Raw genomic sequence first — 19,432 nt, 5'->3', positions numbered from 1 at the left:
TTTAAACCAGCGATTTGAATCCCCGTGACGATATGGTGATTCAATGTGATGGCATGTCCCAGCGCGCGAAGGCAATGACATGGTCAGCGCATCCACTTTGGAAATAACCATGCCATCAATCATGTATGAAACAAAAGAAGGAAAGAGCAAATTGCAGTCGTTGCATGAAAACATCTTCTACGTCTCTCGATCACATTCAACTCGATTTCAAACAATCGCTAAACACGCCTTCCTAGGTCATTATCTCATTCAAATGGCTTATGTCCGGACTAACCCGTCATCAGTTTTTTTTTCTCTTTCTTTTTTTGTCCGTTCCTCTGTTGCCTGGTGGCAAGTCAGTATCTCATCTGTCCATAAAAAATGTAATTATGTGATTCATCAGTTAAAATAATCTAAGTTTAGCCATCTGTGTCAAGTAAACTACCCCAAGTTCATCCAAATTTATAGTAAATAATATTAGTATTTATGTATTCAAATAAATTTAAATAAATGTATTTTGAAAATGTACGATACAACTAATCTAACGGTAACCTATTATATATCATGAACATTAGTATATTTTTATACAAAATTTAGTTAATGTTTAAACGGAAGGGGAGTACCACTCTCATGATAAGGTAGTACCAATCTAAGCTCTCCTGATGGTTTTGCGCCCCCGCGAGCACGGAGGTCCCAACGGATACCGCCACCAACATTTACATGCACGGCTCTACTTCACTAGTGAAGCTGTTTTTTACTTCACTAGTGAAGCTGTTTTTTGGAGCTTCAGCTCCATGAACAGCTCTATCGGTGGAGCTGGAACCATTTTGGTAAACTATTTGGCAAAACAACTCTTTTCTAGAATGAGATAAAGCTAGGAGAAGCCACTATTTTTGGCTCCTTCACATCGCAAAGCTCTATGAAAGCACGTTTTTAGAGGCTTCCTTAGTAGAGCCATTCTATTTTACCCCGTTTGGCACAAAACGGCTCCAAACGGCTTCTGAAGTCGCTGGAGCAGCCATGCCAAACGGGGAGGAGAATTGGCCATTTTTTTCTCAAATCAACACAAACGTTGGCACCAGGCAAGCATGCAAAACAGATGGCACGATTTAAGGACCTATACTAATAAAATATTAACTTAACTGTATAGGTACAGCCACTGCCCGTGTCTTACACATAAGTGTAACATTAATATATATAATAAGCATATATAACGAAGGAAAGTACTCAAGAAGCGTCACAGGACTGCTAAACTAATTATACAAGTCATCATCGTCAGCTGCTGCTGCAGCGGATGCAAAAGGATCGGCCGCACCAGCAGATCCCGCAGCTGCCGTCGGTTGGTCCGGGAAACGGAACTCGCTGCCAAACCCACGGGACTGCTGGAGTGTCTGGGCGAAGGCCTGGTACTTGCGGATGTCGGCATCACTAACACTGCGTCGGGCGAACTTCATCGACTCCTCGAAGTGAGCAGCCTTGATCTCAGCAATGTCGTCTACCTCGTCTTCCTCCATAGCCTCAGGGTTGTCCTTCCTGCGCCGCTCCCTCTCGATATCCTGAAATAGAATGTCTCCGTTAGCAAACAAGCATAACACTCTGCATAACCAATGCTGCAAAACCAATTCCGAGCAAAGGGGTTATTACCTTCTCGATGTTCTCCCTGATAGCATACTTGCACGCACGCTGGCAGATCTCAGTGATATCTGCACCACTGAAACCCTGGGTGTATTTGGCAAGAGCATTCAAGTCGACATCCTTAGCCACAGGAGACTTCCTGAGGCAGGCTTTGAAGATCTGGAGCCTGGATTGCTCATCAGGTAGAGGAATGTAGATAAGCTGATCCAGACGCCCTGGCCTCAGCAGGGCAGGGTCAATGATATCTGGTCTGTTAGTTGCACCGATGATGAAAACAGTCTTCTTAGCATTCATGCCATCCATCTCAGTAAGCAGCTGGTTCAACACCCTATCAGCAGCACCACCTGCGTCACCAACACTGCTTCCTCTCTGAAATTCACAGTAATAATTGTCAGTTAGAATTCATTTGCAGGTTGTATCAGTGTGAGCACATGAGCATAAGCGAGAGGCTATACCTGAGTAGCAATGGAATCAAGCTCATCGAAGAAGAGGACACATGGAGCAGACTGCCTAGCCTTATCAAAAATCTCACGGACATTAGCCTCGCTCTCACCAAACCACATGGTAAGCAGTTCAGGACCCTTCACACTAATGAAGTTAGCCTGGCATTCATTAGCAATTGCCTTGGCCAACAAAGTCTTGCCACAGCCAGGAGGGCCATAAAACAAAACACCCTTTGAAGGAGACATGCCAAACTTTTCAAATTTCTCGGGATGCTCTACAGGATATTGAACAGTCTGCAAGAATTGAAGTTTGTTAATAAATGGTAACTAAGAAATGACAATTTCACATCAGAACAAATATATATGAAACCAAAATACCTCCTGTAGCTCCCTCTTAACATTTTCCAGACCACCAATATCTTCCCAAGAGACATTTGGAACTTCAACAACCTGGAAAAAGAAAAGTTAAGGCTCGCTTCTGGAACAAGTTGAAATTTATGACAACATGCAGAATAGGTTAGTCCGACAGATACTTACAGTTTCACGCAGAGCAGATGGGTTGCTTGTCCCAAGTGCAGTCTTGAAATGGTCATTTGTGACAGCCATAGAGTTCAATATCTCAGCATCTATGGTCTCATCCTCAAGATCTATAATATCCATCTTCTCACGGATGCATTGAAGAGCAGCTTCGGTACAAAGGGCTGCAAGATCAGCACCAACATAACCATGGGTATCCTTCGCAATGAGCTCCAAGTCAACCTGCAACAGTATTGTATTGTAGTTGAGAATTCAAAATTGGTTTCAAATATAAAACTGAATAAATAGCATAGCAAACATTCACATCAATACGAGTATCAGTGAATGTAACTTACATTTTCAGCCAACTTCATGTTTTTGGTGTGAATCCGGAGAACCTCAAGGCGTCCAACTTCATCTGGAACACCAATATCAATCTCACGATCAAACCTACCAAACCTTCTAAGAGCAGGATCGATACTGTTTGGACGGTTTGTGGCACCCATAACAATAACATGTGCACGAGACTTCAGACCATCCATAAGAGTCAAGAGCTGTGAAACAATACGCCTTTCAACTTCTCCATGGGTCTTTTCTCTCTTAGGAGCTATGGAATCTATCTCATCAATAAAAATGATGGAAGGTGCATTTTTTTCAGCTTCTTCAAATGCCTTTCTGAGATTACTTTCACTTTCTCCTGCTAGTTTTGACATGATTTCTGGCCCATTTATCAAAAAGAAGAAAGCACCTGTCTCATTAGCTACAGCTCTAGCAATAAGGGTCTTGCCAGATCCAGGAGGCCCAAACAGCAATATGCCCTTTGGTGGCTTCACACCAATAGACTTGAAAAGCTGGGGATGACGCAGTGGAAGTTCAACCAGTTCTCTAATTTGGGCCATCTGCTTTCTAACTCCACCAACATCATCATAGCCAACCTCATCAAGTCTTTCCTCATCCTCCCTCTTAACAGGCTCACCCTCACAGAATATTTCTGTATCTGGTGCAACGATACAATACTCTATAGGATCAGTCTCTATGACTTTGAATTCTACACTTCTCATGCCACCTCTGACTAGGAAAAGGTCTCCTTTCCTCAAAGGACGATAGGCTTCAAGGAAGTATGCTGAAAAGTTGAAGATAAAGTATTTAGCAAAAAAAAAATGAAACTGACTACAGCAGAAGAAAAGAAAACACAGTAAAGCAGACTAGCAAGTTAATAACGAATTGTAGGTTGCCCAGTAGTCTTATCATCTACAGATGGTTAGATATCTATCAAGGTATCGCATACTCCATTTACCAACGATGCAATAATGTAGCTTAGTAAGCAGAATAAATGATGATAGTTCAGAGATGCAACCAAATCATGGAAACTAGTACTAACACCTGGACAACTCAGAACTGAGCTTGTTTAGTACCACAAATACCATCTATCAACACACATAAAGCTATATAAACAAATAGTTCCAATTAAATGCACATCTAAAGTAAATTTTGTGTATTGTCAAAATAAGTGTTTAAGAGAACAAGGAGGTGATAAAGAAATCTCACGTTTTAGAAAGGCGTCAAATAAGTTGCCAGTGATGCCTTCAATGGTGTCATCAATTGGAAGTATGTGCACGCGCTTCCCGTATTTGACATCTGGGCATTGATGGACAGATACCACATCACCAAGCCGTACCCTCAAGTTCTTCCTGACAACCTTATTCATTCGGACCTTTGGCTCCTCACACGTGTCATCTGCAAGCACGATGCAGATAGTGTCCTTTCTCTTCTTACCCTGCAATGAAGTGATCCAAAATGTCAGCAGACAAGAATCAAGTGGTGGTGACCACATATTATTTCATGCCAGTCCCAAATTCAAAGAACAATTGTATGGGGAAACTATAGAGTATAATACGTAATGTTCCAAGTAATGTAGCTATAACAAGCAATTCAACAAACCTCATAGCATCATAGAAAAAGCCTTCCTCTTTATGCAGTACATGTACAGCAGGATGGCAACAGGACCAGAATAATTTATGCTACAGGTTCAAAGCATCAAATTTCCGAACAATGAAAACTACAAACAATATAACATGTCCAAAAGCACAGTGGCATACCTAGCTGCATATAGATTGGTCAGGATACAAGCCCTACCACACAATTTAACTTGGTCATGAGGAAAACATAGATTTATGCACTATCACATAATTACAGTACTACAGGGTCAGGAACCCTACCCTATTAAATTCTCACAACAGCTACGAACCATGAGTAATGACTAAAACAAACCAGGAACAAACAAAGCCAAGTACTGCAATTCTCATCAGCCATCACAAATCAACCCTTCAACCAATATAGAAAACCGCAACAAGGTCAAACTTTCAAAATGTAAGCGACTAATAGTTATAAATATCTCACCAACCAAGCATTTAGTTTCCCCAAATCTATGACTAAGATTACAAAATAACAGCGACAAAGGTCACAGCTTTCACAACGGAGTTGTAATCTACACAGTAAACAATCACCACAACCAAGACCCCGTAATCATCTAATCGAAACATAAGAGTTGGCGAGGTAAAGAGCTCATCCGTACCTTGAGCAGGACAGTGTCACCGCGGAAGAGCTGGAGCCTCTCCATAGTGTCCGGGTGCAGAGCGACGACGGAGTTGTCATCATTGGTGGCCTCGTCGACCACCAGCCGGTTCGGCGACTTCTTCCTCTCGAGGATCGCCGTCGAGTAATCCTTCTTCCCCTTCCTGCTCCACACACCACCACAGTGTCAAAAAAAAAATCACCAATAAAATCCCTCCAAAACCCTCTCTTCTCGCACCACCACCACCACCAGATCTAAGCCCTAGGTGCGAGCGGCCAGATCGGAGCGGGTACTCACGGATCCGACGAAGACGGCTCGCCTTGGCTCGCCATGGCGATCGAATTCGGAGCGGCGGTTGGTGCTGTTCGCGAGGACGGCGACAGATATTTGCGGGTGTTCGTTCGGGTTCGGGGGCTCAAGTGAAGATGAAGACGAGGAGGGGGCAGGGGATAGGTCCGCCTTTATAGCTTCTTTCTTGGAGCAGGGGTTCCGGTTCGGGACTTCTCTACCTCTCGGGCTCGGTTTCTTTCTCTTTTTTTTTTTTGGGGTAAGGGGCTCTCGGGCTCGGTTTCTCAATGACGTGCGGGGTCCGAGCGTCCGTGGTCCCACATGACAGCCTAATTCGGGTTAGTTAGCCCGTGGGCCGTGGCCGACTTGAAGACTGCGGTCCATGGATTATATGGGGCGGACGGGCCCACATGGCAGTTTCTGTAGGATGTGGTGTTGTTCGTTGATGGTCAATTGCAAGTTGCAAGGAATTGTTTGGTATATATCTTGTTGATCTTACCTACTACTGAAAGAAACCCTGTGATGTAGGAGCAGTAGTGTTAGATACGGTGCACATGGCCACATGCAGCTTCAGCGATAGTCATTCAGCAATGTAGTGAATTGTAATGCCAAAAATCCTGTTTTCGTAATCAGGTTAGGGCAGACCACGTCGAAGTGTCGAACGTCTTAAAAATTAAAGAATAACAAGCACGCATCTATTCTGGCAGTTTACATGAAGTTTACGTATCTTCTTTGTTGTTAGATAGAATTGCCCTAGAAAAAAGGTAAAGGAAAAGAAAAGCACTTCGTCACCAGTGACCAATAGTTGCGACATCAGAGGATATTCAATACCGAAGGTCCTCCACAATTATAACAGAATGAAAAAAAAATCTTTACATGAGAGGTCTTCCATAGTTCCATACAGTACCCATATATATGGGCTGGCACTTGGCATGCATTACATGGTACAAGCTTGTATTTGTGTCACTCTTGAATACACACAAGTGCTTTGTCACGATGCCGTTGGCCTAGGCAACCTCTTTGCAATTTCCTGTTACAGGAACACGGTCATGTTAGGAGGATGCGATGGTCACCACACAGCTGCATACTAGTAACGGTATGCATGGCTACAGATTCAAATTTGAAACTGAAAATTCGACATAAGCGAATAATACATGGCTGGTAAAAACAGATGTGGTATTATGTTTAGGGATCACAAATCAATCCCCCTCAATCCCCATGGTTTAGATGGTTTAGGGATGAAACGAAGAGGCCTAAGTAAAGTTTCTCAGGCCGTGCAGATGGCCTGGTCCTGCATGATGTGGGCATTTTTGTGTCATCGCCCTCCATGTCGTGGCCACAGATCTTGAACCCGGCTGATGGCCTGTGTGCCATGAAGGCATTAAAAAGAAGCTGCAGTGTGTGTGTGTGTGATTTATCTACAAGCCGAATGTAGCCAGGCTCATCTGGGACTTCATCAAGAGCTGCCTGCCAGGCATCTCCACCTGGTCGGACTGCTCCAGCCCCTTGCCACGCCCAGCTTGGTGTGGGCTGACATAGCCATGGACTTTATCAAGAGCTTATCAGTGGGCGTCACGATGATAGACCGCTTCTCAAAGTATGCACATTTTCTTCGCTCAGCTCTACGGTCTCCATCGCGCAGGTCTTGTTCGACAACATATAGTGTGGCTTCAGGGGTTGCTGTGCTCCATTGTCGGTGACCGTGACCCTGCCCCTGGACAGAGTTGTTCAATCTCATGGGTGTCAAGTTTCGAATCAGCACAGCTTTTCACCCGCAAACCGATGACCAACCAGACGTTACATATCGCACATTGGGAATGTACCTGTGTTGCCTTGCTGGTGACCGTCCTCAGAGTTGCCTTCAATGGCTTCCTAGGGCACAATATTGCTACCACACATCATTCCAAATGGCGCTGAAGACTACCCATTTAATGTGGTTTATGGTCAAGACCCACCTAAATTGATCCCTTATGATCCAAGACTTGCTTAAGTGTCGTCCTTGGGACAAGCAGCTTGGAGCTCGTGGCATGTTTTTGGTGAAATCCATGACCATCTTGCCCATGCTCAAGAGCTGATGAAGTGCCAATATGACAAGGGCCACTGTGATGTGGAGTTTCCAGTTTGTGATTGGGTGTGGCTCCTTTTGCATCAGCGCATAGCCACAGTCATTACAGGCAAATGAGCTGCTAAGTTGGCATCTAACTTTTATGCACCCTTTCATGTGGAGGAGCATGTCAGGTCTAAGGCATATCGCCTCGCTTTGCCATCAAAGGCTCTTATTCATAATGTGTATCATGTGGCCTTTCTCAAGAAATAAATTGGTGATCCTCCTCAGGAACAGGTGCAGCTTCCTCCCATCAAGCGTGGCCAAGTACTGCCAGTCCCTGCCAAGGTTATTTGTGCTCGCCTCAACTGTGCCACATGGGAAGTTTCAGTTAAGTGGTTTGGTCGAAGTCAAGCTGAGACTACTTGGGAGGGCTTGGAAGAATTCAAGGGGCAAATACCCAAACTTTTAGCTCGGGGACAAACTGTTTCCAGAGGAGGGAGGATGTGTTGTGGGCGCTTTCCTTGGAAGACAATGCCAGAGGCGTTTGGAGAAGGCAGGCAAGTAGAAAACAAGTTAGAGAGAGTCAGATTTGAAATTGTAGGCATAGTTCTCAAGGCGTCGCCTAGGCGTCCAGGCGCCCCCCCCCCCCCCCCCCCCCCCCCCCCATCGCCGTGCCTCGCCTTTACGCCATAAGACTATGATTGTAGGGAATATCTTGTTCACTAAGTTAGCTAAAGTATAGGAGGTTTGTCAGCTTAAATGGACTGTAACTCCGCCAGCCCTATATATATACATATGAAGGATGGCCAATTTGGGAGATCAAGCAAGATTAAACTTAAATAACTCAGAGCCTCGAAGGGAGGGTGAGTTTGTTTATCCTTGCCTACCCATCTCATCTACTAGGCACAGAAAATTGAGAAGTTCAAGGCGTTGCTCAGCCTCATCTTTTTTAAAGTAGAATAACATTAACAGTTGCAGCTAGATTTGCTTATCCTCTTACATGTTAATATGTTATGTAAAACAAAATATTTTATGTACTTAAAGCATACCTCAAACAGTTGGTTTATATTATCAGCTGTCTTGGCTGACGTCTCAATGAAAAACATATTGTTCTTCTCTGCGTAGTCCTGTGCATCCTGCAACAAGTACACCATATGGTCAAAATCACATAGCAGCCATCAATACAATACCTATCAGTTGGCAGTGAGCATATACTCTTACCTGCGAGGATACACTTCGATTATCATGTAGGTCAGCCTTATTCCCAACCAAAACCATTACAATACCAGGACTACCATGCTTCTGAAGTTCCTGCAGAATGGGAATGAAAAAAAGAAGTGCTGTATTTAATCCTGAAACCAAAAACAGGGTACAAACCATAATAGAATTTCAGACCACTAAGATTGAATATAACCACCGAGTCAGCTGCTAAAGATAAATAAATATTCAAGGTGCATGATCATTTCTAGGTACTAATGTTGGTCAGGTACAATCAGTTGAATATCATATGATAATATCCATGTCAATCTGTTTCTAATCTGTACTAGTGTTTTAGGTACCTTATTACATCAGTGTTTCAAGCAGAAGCACAGACCGGTAATAGGGAATGGGGAGAAAACCAAGCATAATAACTCAGAAGAGTAGAGGGTTGCTGGTAGTTTACCTTTACCCAATACTGTGCTTTGCTAAATGATTCCGGACTCGTTATATCGTAGACAACAATTGCAGCAGCAGCTCCTCTGTAGTAAAGTGGTGCCAAGGCAGCATACCTGAAATTGACCGGCTGTCAATTCTCATGACTTCTTGATTCGGGCAAAAACATGCATGTGCTTGCAAAGAAAGATGGATCAGATGTGCATAGAATACTATAAAAATTCTTTTGACTATGTGCTGCAAAGTATCCCAAATTAATTATCCAAAATAAGTACTGGTTTACAACACCAAATTACCTCTCTTGCCCAGCAGTATCCCAAATTTCAAACTTCACTATTGTTGAATCTTCCAATGCCAATGTTTGTGATAAAAAAGATGCACCAACAGTTACCTGTAACCATTTTAGAAGATAAGCTGGGGAATGGAAATGCTGCAACTGAAAGTAAAGTTTCATTCATGGCTCGATCTGATCAAAACAGGAAATCACCTTGGAAGTAGGATCAAACTGACCACGAACAAAGCGAAGAACTATACAGCTTTTCCCAACACCTGAGTCTCCCAGCAATACCAGCTATTGCAGGAAAAGGTTGAAAACATTAAACAAATTCGTTAATCAGGTTTTACTAGATAAATCACAGTGTGTTGATATGCTTGGTTGAATGCATTAACTTCTATACCAAATGTGTTCAATTGTCTGCTTCTACTTCTAACTTCTAAGCTAGAAATAAAGCATAGTAACAAAAAAGAAACACAACCTCGAAATTTAATAGCCACTATAGCAAGCAATACATTTTGTGGGGTAGCTGAAATTTTGATTCCTTGGAAATTGTAAAAATCAATACAGCACATAAGGCAGTGTGTTTGGCATACGAGATGTGAAGGACATACAAAAAGGTTGAATGTGGCATGATGCTTGCATGTGGCATCTTGTGCAAAAAAACATACACCATGAGAAAAAAAAAACTGAGTATGTACATATATCGCTTATGGTAGTTAAAATGATGCCCTAGCATATTATTAAGTATACTGAATTCTAGATCACAGTCATTGGTAATGAGAAGAAACAGACAAATGACAACCTGCTGAGTATATTAGGTATTGCAATACGCAGATTCACTGGGTAAGATCCCCAAAACCCTTGGCAGGGATGAAATGTTAAGCAATTGCATGATATACAGCATCAACGTGTCTGAGCATTAAGAGGATACTAGACAAGTCTCAGTACATATAGGACGCCTTTATGTGCTTGTAAGCATTTAAATAATTTCCCCTCCATTACTGCTATCAGAATTCTTCACTAGAGCATCTAGGGAAGGTGAGCCTAAATATACAGCTGACATGCCGGTACCACAAACAATGTTAAGCCAAGAGAAGCAACCAAAAGAAGCGAAAGAAAATATGAGATCAACCACCATAATAACAAAAGGTAAAGAGGGTGGAGTTTGGCTAACCTTAGCACGCAAGTCCTTTGAATCAGTGGCGGGAGAGCTATCGTTGCTGATAGTGTTCAGCCCTCCAGTACTTCTAGCTGAAAATGGGGAAAAACATACTGCTTTACCATTATGTACCTAGACATTACCTAATTTGACTATCTTCTGCTCAAACTGTATGTTCCCCAACTACAGATCACATTTTTCTACACCTTGTTGTCACATTAAATCCCCAAATTAACAAAACATTAACTAAAGAAACAACTAAGTCCACCACCACAGTACACACTTAGCCAGGTTTCATGAACACGGTCTTTCTTTTTGGTGGCATGCAACCGCCACTTCCAATCAATCCAATCCAAATAATCTACAAAGCACAGCTCATAACCCTAAAACACACCACGAACTGAGTGCCTTAAACCACTACACATCAAAACCCCACCGGAACCGATGCTAACCTTTTATTCTGTCCCCTCCGGCCACTAATTGAAGACAAAATACAGCAATCCTATACCGGAACCTTCGAATTTTTGAAGACTCGAGCTCGAACCTGGCACGGAGGAGGAGCAACCCATAGCTCACGCTGTCCGCCGGCGTCGACGGGGCTAGCGCGCACGAGCGCGGCGACCGGCGGGGAAGGGGGATCGGGCCTTTGCCCTGCCTCCGGCTCCGAGTAGGTCCGCCGCAGTTTTGTCCTTTCTCGTCGGTGGTCTGGGCTCTGATGAATCTCGTTGTTGTTGCGATGCACACGCGACGCGTTGCTGCTGCTCGGGGTCGGGGGTCGGGGAAAGCAAAGGCACAAGTCGTTGGGCACTTCGGGCGGCATGGGTCCGCTTGTCAGTTAAAGGTCTTATCCACGATGTTTGGGCCGGGCTGTATTGCTAGAATGGGCCTCGTGAATTCTGGCTTGACTGGCCTTTTTGTGATAGTGATGCACAGGTTTTTCCCTTTTCTCGAACTTTTTTTTTCTATAAAAACTATGTATATGATAGATAGATAGATCATCATTAACGTAAATACGATTATTACCTGTGTATATACGGATACTTTAACTTGAGTGGATAGGTAAACAACCTAATCTATGCTACGAATGATATTTTTCATAATCAGAATTTGTGATCAGAAATATCATAACTGAAGAATCCATCGATCGATTGGAAACACAAGAGGCTCACTGTTCTGCAGTTTTAGTTGGAACCGAAAGCTGAAGAATCAATATAGGTACGGAATCGATGTGTTTCGAACTGCTAGACATTTCCTATGTTCTTTGCAACTTTCAACTGGCCTTATTTATAGGAAGTCAGGTGGTGATAAAGTTAAGAAGAACTTTGCTACCGGGTGGTCTTGCTTCGGGAGGAAATTCTCCTGCACATTCGTTCATATATGCTTGTTTTCTTTTTCTCTGTTTGAGTGAAGATGCAAAATGCAGTGCAAGCTCTGCAACATTTCAGCACTCATTTTCCTTTTCCCTTTGGTCTCTGCGACTGCTATGCGAAATTGCCTGCAAACTTGATGAAACTTCACTGATCTGGCGAAACTTTCATCTGGATGCACGCATTCGTCTCCCATGCTCTCCATTCATTGCTACCCTCGTGGTGGAACTCAACTGAACTGAACAAGGCGGCCGTGCAAGCAACTAACCGCGCATGTGCGCAAAGCAGGCGGAGGTCGATTGCAAAGTTGACCTGCAGCAGCGCAGCGCCCCTCTGGCTGTAAAGGCAAAGCGGTTGCACTGTCCGTAGTGTGCCCGTGCAGGGAATGTTTCTTCTCTTTCGCTTTCCTTCCAGTGCAGCCAGCCTCGTCTCATCGTCTGCCCGCTGCGCTGCATTCGGCATGCCTGATGCGTCGAGGAAATAGAGGACAAGCAAAAGCAGCTCTGAATTTGGGAGCAGGGATGTGACATGCCAAGAGCCCAAAGGGAGGTGGTGGTCCATGCAGGCATGCAGCACAGAGCACACTCTCCCCTTTGCCTTTCCTAAAGGGTCTCCAATTTTACTTTGTTGCAAGAAAAGGATGGGTAGGTTATTTTATAGGTGTCTTTCTTTTCCCAATCCTGAACTGTTTTTTTTAGATTTGAAAACTGTTGGGTTCTGAAATTCAGAACTACAGTCTAACTTTTTTTTTTTGAGGAAACAACTACAGTCTAACTGATGATCATACATCCATGCTTTGGTGTTGTACTGTACCCCACTGCTATAGAGTCAAATTAGTAAGGTCGGGTTAAAGGTGTTACTGCTAAGAAGTCAAGTTGTTGGTTTCTTGCAAGATTTTGCTGTTCTACACGTATAAAGGTCTTTGTAGAATTGTAGTTGTTGTTGGTGGCCTCATCACTGAAACGGATGGTTGGAAATCTCTGGTTCTAGACAGCTATGGCTCTGAGTCTGAACATGCAAATATCAGTTTGTAGTCTTGCATCGATATTCCATAGTGTCTCTTTTGTGAAACTGTTCGTGAAGACCTTGTGAAAAAGTTTGAGTCCACTCCTGAAATACAGTAGAATTCTGAGCTCGACAGCATTGGCTTCTTCCATCAAAGTCAGAATTCAGAAATGTACTGGTTCAGACCTGATAGCCATTGGCTAACACAGAACAGTCTGCTTCGTGCAACTCGATTGGAGGTTTCGTAAAAGTCGCCGGACAAGTGAATGTGAAGCCATACATTTCAACTGCAAAAACCAAGGGCAGGAAAGAATTTACAGCTACGTCTATCTGGTAAAGCACCAAACTGGACTTTTACCAAGCTATCTGCTCGTATATTGTATTTGGTAGAGAGACAGTGATGTACGGAGTAAGGTGGTTGTTTCACTTGCAAGTTACCAGCTCCAATTACCATGTCACCCACCTAAAAGTTAGTAGTTGAAGTCACTAGAACCAAAAGGTAGCATAGCATGAGATGTGGACACTCAAGTCACCACCAAACCAGGCCTTGCAGGACACTGCTGTCCAGTCCTGCACCAGAATGGAAGGAGCTGTCCCAGAGTAGAGGTAGCACTTGGCAGAGCATGAGAGCAGCAGCCATCATCATATGCAAATTGTCCAATGCCAATGGCTGCATGCAGCCTGCAGCCATCTGGGAGTCAGGGAAAATGGCTACTAGCAAGAGCCAAGAGGACAGGGGTGTGAGGTGGCAAAGCAAAGGATTAAAGCACCCAAGCATGTGGTTAAGGACCCACCCCAAAAGGCAGGAACAGTCTTATTTGTTTGCTTCATGTCTTTTGATAGATAGATTCCCTTGTGATCCCATGTTCTTTTTCTTTTTTAACATAACAGGTACGTAAGTTTTTTAAAAAAGGATGTCATATTCATAATAAAGAGGAAAAAAGAGCAAAGCTGAAAGGCCAAAGATAAATAAGAGGAAAAATTCAGAATAAAGACAGAAAAAGGGCAAAAGGTCAGCACAAAGCTTTGGCTTTTCGTTTAGGCGGGAGTTTACATGGACCAAGTCCTGTTGCAATGTCCGATCATAGCATTTTTTTTTTAGCTAGCTTTCCAGCTGTCCAATCCGATTATATAATAATTTTAGCACATTCTTTTTCTGTCTCGTGGAAATAAATGTATAAATGTTTAATCAGCAAATTTACATGGAAACTATACAATTGGATCGAATCAAATTCAGCGCGTACGGTACGGAGCAAGGTCGGTCGGCGCTTTGATTTCCTCTCAAGATTATCCAGCGTTTTGTTTGTTCTTCTTTTGGAACAGTATACAATACAACTTCAGAACTTTCAACAAAAAGATACAGTTCCCATTTCTTTATGTGGACAATATACAAATGCTTTTGTGAACAGAAGAAAATACTCTGACGAACAGCATGGAACCAGTAGGCCGGTCGGTTGTTAACTTTTGATTCTATCCAAATCCCATACGTGACTCGGACGCTCTGACCTACCAGCATCCGTGCTCGTTTGAATATTCTGTCTCGCTTCCATCAGGCCATGCCATGAGAGGCTGGAGCCTGCAGCACACAGGATCTGAACGAGATGGTGACGCTATCCTCATCGCCGTCACGAGGCTTGGCGTTGGCGAGCACATAAATAATATCATTTTGTGTGTAATTATAATTCCAAAAGCAGTCCGGAACCCAACGACCAAAATGTAGTGTAATCAGGATGATTTCCGGAGGGGTTTCTTCCTGGTTTCCTAAACCACGAGACCCCGGGAACACAACAAAGCCATTTTTCGTTGGCAATTGGCATGTGCCAGTGCCAGGGCTAAAACAAACTTAGAACACCGAGTCGTCAGATAATTAAGCGAGCTAGAAGCGCGCCGACAAAATACACGTGGCCAGTTGTTGCTCGAACGGGATTAGATGGATCATGCAGCACTTCCAGAAGAGAGATCCCAGTGGACTTATTATAACATGATATAGGAGTAGCAAATTGAATATTCTTTTGAAGCCTACAAAGTCCATAATGCTGACACGGTGCTTATGCAAACATCATAAAAAAGGAAGTTCTCTTAGTAGCTTATTATATATATAAGCCACTGCAGGAATATTCGTGGTCAAACGTATGTACCATGCCCGAGGACAAACAAAATTAGCAGGCGAGGCAATGATAGAGTTTCTGATACTACGATGCGTGTGTTCTTCCCTGCATTTGGCACCGTCTGGACGATGCGGCATCAGCATCAGCATGATGCTTAGTGATTATTGAAAGGCCACAATGATTTATTGATTATACAATGTATAGCCGGACAATTGCGAATGGATAGGGCGCGTGGTTTACATGCCGGATCAGCTCCATTGGCTATACGCAACAAACTTTTGTGTTGGAAAACGCTGGCTAAAGGTCTGCAAGCTTACGCCAACCATATTTTTTTACACATAAAAAAGGCTAATTGCTTGTTAATATAATCAGACCTGAGCGACACTCCAAGCAACAGGCGGAACTGGAACCTGGAACTCTGTTCATCGTTCAGAAAATCAAAGTGACAAACCTGTTTCTAATCTGAAAAGCAAAACAGAGGACCGTGGCAGTCCGGACATGGGATTTGGAATTTGTAATCAGATGACCTTCAAAATTCTTTCTTTCTTTTTTTGAATCAGACAGTCCCATTCTGAATGCGCACCGTACCTACAATCATCCTGAACCAGAGAAATTGTCCCAAGGAGAGAGACCATTACCATCTCTTGCCCTGGCGTGACGTCACGACGTGCCGTTCTAATCTAATCCTGGGACTTAACCATTTCAACGTCCACGCGCTAAAAGCCCTGGTCGAAGTCCAGTAGTCCACGCAATCGCAGGCTAGCTACGAGAAAATAAACGTTTGTTTTGTTTATCCCTAATCGACCGTCGCGGTCGACGAACACGCGACGGCCGAATAGAATACAAGTACTCGTGTATCAAAGTATGCAAGACCCTGCCGTGTTCGCTGAGATGGTTGGTAGTTGTCGTGCCTGCCATAAACCCATAAGGGAGGCATGAAAAATGCGTGCGAAAAGCGCACGCAAATGGAACTGGAACTGGAATCCCCGTTTCCCGTCCCGGATAACGTCTTGGACGCATTTTAGACATCAGAAAATGTGATCCCGTCGTCCAAGCTACCGACACGATTCGTCGGTTCAATTCAAGCACGGTCAAAACCGGTTCATCACTGACCGGTAGTGGCAGGCAGGCTTCAAAATTAAACGTATATTGGTAAGTAGTAGTAGTAGTAGTACCGAACCGACGTTTTATATACTGAAGATTTGAGAAGACTTCAAAAGGCTTTGTGAAATTGTGATTCACCACGTAGTAAAAAAAAAGGATCTTCCTTCCTTGCTCTGTCCCCAAACGTCAAAAGAAATGTGAACCAGCGTAGCAAATTTCTCCAGCAAGCAGGCCTTGGATTGGAATGTCTTTATCAGGGCCGAGATTTTATTTACTTACTGCCTAGTATCGCTAGATCCCCATCCATCATCATCAGAGAAAACAATCTGCATCGTAATTGTCCGATGGCAAAGAGACAGATGGCCCGACGCATTTTGTATGTCGTTCTCGGATCCACGTCGGAGTCGGAAGAGACGAGGCCAAATTTGCAGCCACGATGAATCTGACTCCCTCCCTGGCATAGTAAACGACGCCGATATTTAAATCAGTGGCGTCTGGAGAATTCATTGTCAACCAAGAACGGGCACACATTAATGGATTTTATTTATTTAATCACCCAATTAATCACTGAACCGAACGCCATTATTAACTTAAATTAGGAGAAACGGCTAAGACCACAAACCAGTCCACGATTCAACGTAGCTGAGCATGCAGTCGCAATTGTCGACCAGTTCATCTCGTCTGTTGCAAAATTTCACTACCAACTCAACCAAATGAAGTTGAACAAGCGTTGATCAGAAGAAGATAAGAACGGAAGGATTAAACAAATGAAGCAAAATTTCATCAGAAAATTAATCCTAGAGCTCTGGACTAAGGCTGAATCCTCATCGACGACGATATGTACAGGTCGAGTTTTTTCCCGGCCGGACGGCTAAGTTAAAGCTGACGACGGATCAGTGAGCTCGCTGACGCAACCAAGCTAGGGACACCCACCGCCGCCGCCGCCGCCGCCGGCGGCCGTTTCCGTTACATGACGGAGCAGGCGTTGGGGTTCTCGTCGCTGAAGAGCTGCGGCGGCGGCGCCATGTCGAAACGGTACGGGTACGGCGGGTACGCCATCTGCGGCTGCTGGTTGACGTCGGGCTGCTGCTGCGGTTGTTGGTGGTAGTAGGAGGGGTTGGCGTGGCCCATGCCGTCGCCATTGCCGTAGTACGGGTAGGGGTAGTAGCTGGCGGGGGGCGGCGGTGGCGCCTGCTGGTACGCCACGTACCCGTACGGCGGCGCCACGTGGTACGTGCTCGCCCCCGCCGGCGCAGCCATGAACGCCGCGGCGGCCGCCGTGGACGGGCCCGCCGACACGTCGATCCCTTTGCCTTTGTCTTTCTTGTCGTCGCCGCCGGCCTCGGCTGCGCCCTTGTTCTTGTCGCCGCCGCTGCCGCTGTCCTTCTTGTCGTCCTTGCCCTCGCCGCCGCCGTCTTTCTTGGCGGGCGGCGCCACGGCCTCCACGTCGCGGTTGAGCTTCTCCTTGAGGTAGGAGAGCATGTTGGGGATGTCCATGGTGCCCATGACCTTCACCTCGTCCTTGGCATTGCCGTCCAGCACCACATCCTTCACGCCTGCACCCACCGACCAAAACCAAAAGCGTCAGTTCTTGAGCCGTGCAGGGCAGCGAAATTAGTATTACAGACAAACAGGATGCGAATCCTGAGACGATGTGAGAGGGACACGCAACAAACCAACAACAGAATTTCTCTGCTCACCTTTGATCTTGTAGATGCGTCGCCTGATGCGGTCGGCGCAGCCGTCGCAGTGGAGGCGGATCTTGAGCAGCACCGTCTCCTGCGGAGGACCAAAAGCAGAGGCGTTTTTTAGTTGCTGCTGCTGCTGCTCAAGGTCAGAAGAGTAGTTGGGTTGCGTGGGCGGCATTGCCTGCCGCGTACCGACCTGCTTGGGTTTCTTCTCCTCCGAGGCCTGTTGCTTCTTCTCCTTGTCCTTCTCTTTCTCCTCCTCCTTGGGGCTCACGCCCTTGTCCCCCTTCTTCTCGCCGGCGCCGGCGTGCTCCGCGGCGGCAGCAGGTTTCTTGGGGGCGCCGCCGGCGGAGACGACTTCCACGGGCTTGCTGGTCTTCGCCTCGAGCCGCGCCTTGAGCGCGCCGGCGTCTGCCGTCCCCGCCACGACGACCCTGTTCGCCGCGACGTCCGTCACGATCGACTCGACACCTGCCAGCGACAAGAACCGGGAAATCAGACGAAGAACAAACAGAATTACAGAGCCACGCGCGGAACGAAAGTTGCCGCGGCGAGAGCACGTACCAGGAACGCGCTTAATAGCCTTCTTGACCTTGTGCGCGCAGCCGGCGCAATGCAGTTCCATCTTCAGCACGACGGGCTGCGCGGCCTCAGGCGCCGCCGCGGCCGCCTCGCCGCCACCGCCGCCGCCGTCTCCTCCTTTTCCCGCACCCATGGACCTAGACCGAGACTGGACTGAACTCCGCTCCGGATCGTTTGTCCCTTGTGCTGGTGCCTGGTGGATGGGCTTCTTCTTCTCACCGTGGCTGTGCGCTTGTGCGTGTCGCTTGGTCTGACGAAGAGGAGAGGAACCAGAAGCCGGCGCGGGCGGCCATAAATAGGAGCCGCGGGAAGCCACGCGCGTGGGGGAGGGGAGGAGAATGAAGGAAAAGGAAGGGAGGGAGGTGGGGCCGCGGTGTCAGTCGGTGCTGATTCGTACCGCGTCGGCCAAAGTGAAGCCCCGCCGTCTGCCCCGCGGAGGTTGCAGTCTAGACGGCGGTAAGTTTCTGCCAGGCTGCTGATGTCTGGTGGCGGCTGGTGGAGGTGGACTTGCCACAGGATTGTGGATGGATGAGTGCCGGTTACGGTCAGCTGTGGCGTCACCAGTCACCACGCAGATTATTGGTGTGCTGGAGCACTGCTAGTACTCGTGCTAGTGTGCTGTTGTACTGATCCTACCCTTCCTTCTGGACTGAAGGCTGCTTGTACTACCACGGCGCCGTCGCCGGCACAGCACCAGTTCTCCAGGGCCTTGTTTAGCCCCCAAATTTTTTTTAAAATTTAGATTACTCGTTACATCAAATTTTACGATACATGCATGGAACATTAAATATAAATAAAAATAATAACTAATTAAATAGTTTGTCTGTAATTTGTAAGACGAATATTTTAAGACTAGTTAGTATATGATTGGTCAACATTTGTCAAATACAAATAAAAGTGCTGCATTGTATTTTGCAAAAAAAATTGGAACTAAACAAGGCCCGGGTTCGTTCACGAGCATCTCCAACAGTTTGTTAAAACACTTGCCATCCAAAAAAATTGGCAA

General features: G+C 45.5%; 3 protein-coding genes across 3 annotated transcripts; all 3 read right to left on the bottom strand.

Moving 5' to 3' along the window:
* On the bottom strand, nucleotides 1,080-5,606 carry LOC8085467 (cell division cycle protein 48 homolog). Its single transcript, XM_002465797.2, has 9 exons — nucleotides 5,446-5,606; nucleotides 5,149-5,311; nucleotides 4,122-4,350; nucleotides 2,930-3,696; nucleotides 2,595-2,816; nucleotides 2,436-2,507; nucleotides 2,070-2,351; nucleotides 1,624-1,983; nucleotides 1,080-1,535 (listed from the first exon to the last, which is right to left on the bottom strand). Exons 1-9 carry the CDS (start codon nucleotides 5,478-5,480, stop codon nucleotides 1,233-1,235), a joined length of 2,433 nt encoding a protein of 810 aa, XP_002465842.1. The 5' UTR covers nucleotides 5,481-5,606; the 3' UTR covers nucleotides 1,080-1,232.
* Nucleotides 6,103-11,385, bottom strand: LOC8085466 (ras-related protein RABF1). Its single transcript, XM_002465796.2, has 8 exons — nucleotides 11,117-11,385; nucleotides 10,588-10,664; nucleotides 9,624-9,707; nucleotides 9,433-9,527; nucleotides 9,147-9,252; nucleotides 8,705-8,794; nucleotides 8,533-8,619; nucleotides 6,103-6,466 (listed from the first exon to the last, which is right to left on the bottom strand). The coding sequence occupies exons 1-8, from the start codon at nucleotides 11,139-11,141 to the stop codon at nucleotides 6,428-6,430; spliced, it is 603 nt and encodes a 200-aa protein (XP_002465841.1). The 5' UTR covers nucleotides 11,142-11,385; the 3' UTR covers nucleotides 6,103-6,427.
* Nucleotides 16,725-18,702, bottom strand: LOC8080546 (heavy metal-associated isoprenylated plant protein 6). The gene is made up of 4 exons (XM_021451161.1): nucleotides 18,409-18,702; nucleotides 18,041-18,315; nucleotides 17,857-17,935; nucleotides 16,725-17,712 (listed from the first exon to the last, which is right to left on the bottom strand). Exons 1-4 carry the CDS (start codon nucleotides 18,557-18,559, stop codon nucleotides 17,123-17,125), a joined length of 1,095 nt encoding a protein of 364 aa, XP_021306836.1. The 5' UTR covers nucleotides 18,560-18,702; the 3' UTR covers nucleotides 16,725-17,122.

The sequence above is a fragment of the Sorghum bicolor genome, chromosome 1 (genome assembly GCF_000003195.3).
Source record: "Sorghum bicolor cultivar BTx623 chromosome 1, Sorghum_bicolor_NCBIv3, whole genome shotgun sequence".
Taxonomy (NCBI): domain Eukaryota; kingdom Viridiplantae; phylum Streptophyta; class Magnoliopsida; order Poales; family Poaceae; genus Sorghum; species Sorghum bicolor.
The sequence above is the reverse complement of the archived record's forward strand: the minus strand, read 5'-3'. Positions and strand labels throughout refer to the sequence as shown.

What these genes read in the sequence shown, in the direction of transcription:
- LOC8085466 (XM_002465796.2), bottom strand. Translation starts at nt 11,141, where the DNA reads ATGGGTTGCTCCTCCTCCGTGCCAG. An exon ending in AAGCACAGTATTGGGTAAAG is followed by an intron (nt 8,795 to 9,146) that starts GTAAACTACCAG and finishes CCCATTCTGCAG; the next exon opens with GAACTTCAGAAGCATGGTAG. An exon ending in ATATAAACCAACTGTTTGAG is followed by an intron (nt 6,467 to 8,532) that starts GTATGCTTTAAG and finishes TTCCTGTAACAG; the next exon opens with GAAATTGCAAAGAGGTTGCC.
- LOC8085467 (XM_002465797.2), bottom strand. Translation starts at nt 5,480, where the DNA reads ATGGCGAGCCAAGGCGAGCCGTCTTCGTCGGATCC. An exon ending in ACATGAAGTTGGCTGAAAAT is followed by an intron (nt 2,817 to 2,929) that starts GTAAGTTACATT and finishes ATACTGTTGCAG; the next exon opens with GTTGACTTGGAGCTCATTGC. An exon ending in TCAGGGAGAACATCGAGAAG is followed by an intron (nt 1,536 to 1,623) that starts GTAATAACCCCT and finishes ATTCTATTTCAG; the next exon opens with GATATCGAGAGGGAGCGGCG.
- LOC8080546 (XM_021451161.1), bottom strand. Translation starts at nt 18,559, where the DNA reads ATGGGTGCGGGAAAAGGAGGAGACGGCGGCGGCGGTGGCGGCGAGGCG. An exon ending in GGCTATTAAGCGCGTTCCTG is followed by an intron (nt 18,316 to 18,408) that starts GTACGTGCTCTC and finishes TGTCGCTGGCAG; the next exon opens with GTGTCGAGTCGATCGTGACG. An exon ending in AGGAGAAGAAACCCAAGCAG is followed by an intron (nt 17,936 to 18,040) that starts GTCGGTACGCGG and finishes GGTCCTCCGCAG; the next exon opens with GAGACGGTGCTGCTCAAGAT.